At 47.7% G+C, this 2,019-nt stretch overlaps 1 protein-coding gene across 1 annotated transcript; it reads left to right on the top strand.

Moving 5' to 3' along the window:
• Positions 1 to 1,013: 1,013 nt before the first annotated feature.
• LOC143917771 (uncharacterized) lies at positions 1,014 to 1,741 on the top strand. Its single transcript, XM_077439351.1, has 2 exons — positions 1,014 to 1,651; positions 1,720 to 1,741. The coding sequence occupies exons 1-2, from the start codon at positions 1,014 to 1,016 to the stop codon at positions 1,739 to 1,741; spliced, it is 660 nt and encodes a 219-aa protein (XP_077295477.1).
• The last annotated feature ends 278 nt before the right edge of the window (positions 1,742 to 2,019 follow it).

The following is a 2,019-nucleotide window of genomic DNA, read 5'->3' as shown; positions in this document are numbered from 1 at the left end:
ATAAAACTAGACCCGTTAAAGCATAGATTACAAACTAAAACACTAATAGAACTCAATCCCACCTCGAGCGATGTTTTAAAGAATCCTCCAAATGCTTTAATACCGGAAAATCCCGCAATCATGGACTCGGCATCCTCACTAGATCAACCAAAAGAGGATTCCTGGAAAGAAGTAAGGTCAAAAAGAAGGCGGAATAAAAAGAATAAAAGAACAAATAATACAAAGAACACCAACAACAACAACGATCGGCGTCAGCCAAACATTGAAAATAGCTTTCATGATCGATATGCGCGATTTCCACCAGGCCCCAGAAATGAGGCTATAACAATAAAGTCAGACGGCACGGTGACATATGCAGACACCTTAAAGAAAATCAGAAAAGAAATTCCAATGGAGAATGTAGATGTTGCCGCTATTCGTCAAACAAAGGGTGGAGAAGTTCTTATAAAAATGCAAAAAGGAACAACAAAAACGGAAGAGCTAATGGGTGCGATTTCCGCGATTCTGGGCAATGGTGCGACTGTGAAGAAGCTCGTCCCTGGAGTCGTCATTGAAATACGGGACATCGATGGGGCCACGGATGAGACAGAATTGATGGAGGCATTAGCAAGCGCTTCACCACACGTGGTGAGAAATGCGCGATTGATCACGTTCAAACCGGCTTATGGAGGCACTCAGATGGCGATGGTCAAACTCCCGAGAGACGATGCCACTGAATTGATTAAGGCCGGAAGAATTCGAATCGGATGGGTCAATTGTCGTTTGAAGCCCCGAGTCCATATAATAAGATGCTTCAGGTGTCGGGGATTCGGACACATTGCGGTAGAATGCGCCAGCAAACAAGACAGAAGCAAAGAATGCAACAAGTGCGGCCAGGAAGGCCATAAAGCTGTGATTTGTAAGAACGACCCACACTGCAGCATTTGTGAAGGAGAAAAAATAAGCAGCGGTCATCAGACCGGTAGTCGAAGCTGTGCAGCCCTCCGGACTGCTCTGAAAGGACGAACACAACAATGATCCGCATACTCCAGATCAATCTGAATGGATGCCAGGCGGCGCAGGATGTGATGATACAGACAGCAGAGGAGCGGCGAGCGGACCTCGTGATTGTGTCTGAACAGTACCGCAACATTCCTCATCGATGGTATTCGGATGCAAGCTCAAGATCTGCAATCTACACACCAACTGCCCACCTGCGAATCACGAATGCTGTTTCAATTGGCGTCCAAGGCTGGACGTGGGTGGAGATGAGGGGAGTGAGGTTCTATAGCTGCTATTTTTCTCCTAGTGCAACAATAGAGGAATTCAAGAGAGATCTCGTCTGCCTTGAAGATGACGTGAGAACATCGACCTTACCTGTTGTCGTTGCCGGAGATTTTAACTCAAAAGCTCCAGAGTGGGGCTCTAAAAAAACGGATCGCAGAGGTATTTTACTCTCTGAAATGGCATCGCATTTACATCTGCATGCGGCCAACGTAGGAAGTGCTTACACGTTCGTTCGGGGCAGCACCGGATCGGTCATCGATGTCACATTTGCAGGTGAAACAATAATTGGCAGGATCCGAAAATGGCAAGTGCTTGACAGCTACTCTCACAGCGACCATCGCTACATTGGCTTCGAGTTGGAAGATCGCCTCGCCGGGCCACAAATGTTACCTTCTAGTTCTGGCTGGGGAGCTCGTAAGCTGGACATCGTAGCTTTGGACGAAGCCGTTGCAGAACTAAGATCAAAAGTGACTGACGTCGCAAGCAGCGGGGTTGGAGCCGAAGACATTGCCAACTCATTAAATGTCCTATTGAGTGAGAGCTGCGACGCATCGATGCCGAGACGCGGAGGTAAAAAGAGGCGCCCGGTCTTCTGGTGGACCGAAAACATCGCCATACTTCGCCGCGAGTGCTTAACCTGCAGACGCCGAGCACAACGACGGTCAAGCAATGAACAGCACAGAGTGAAATATCAAGAAGCCAGGATAGCTTTACGAAAAGCTATAAAAGAAAGTAAAGAGGGATGCTGGAAAG

This window comes from Arctopsyche grandis, chromosome 10 (genome assembly GCF_051622035.1).
Source record: "Arctopsyche grandis isolate Sample6627 chromosome 10, ASM5162203v2, whole genome shotgun sequence".
NCBI lineage: Eukaryota > Metazoa > Arthropoda > Insecta > Trichoptera > Hydropsychidae > Arctopsyche > Arctopsyche grandis.
This window is presented reverse-complemented; position numbering and strand designations above follow the sequence as displayed.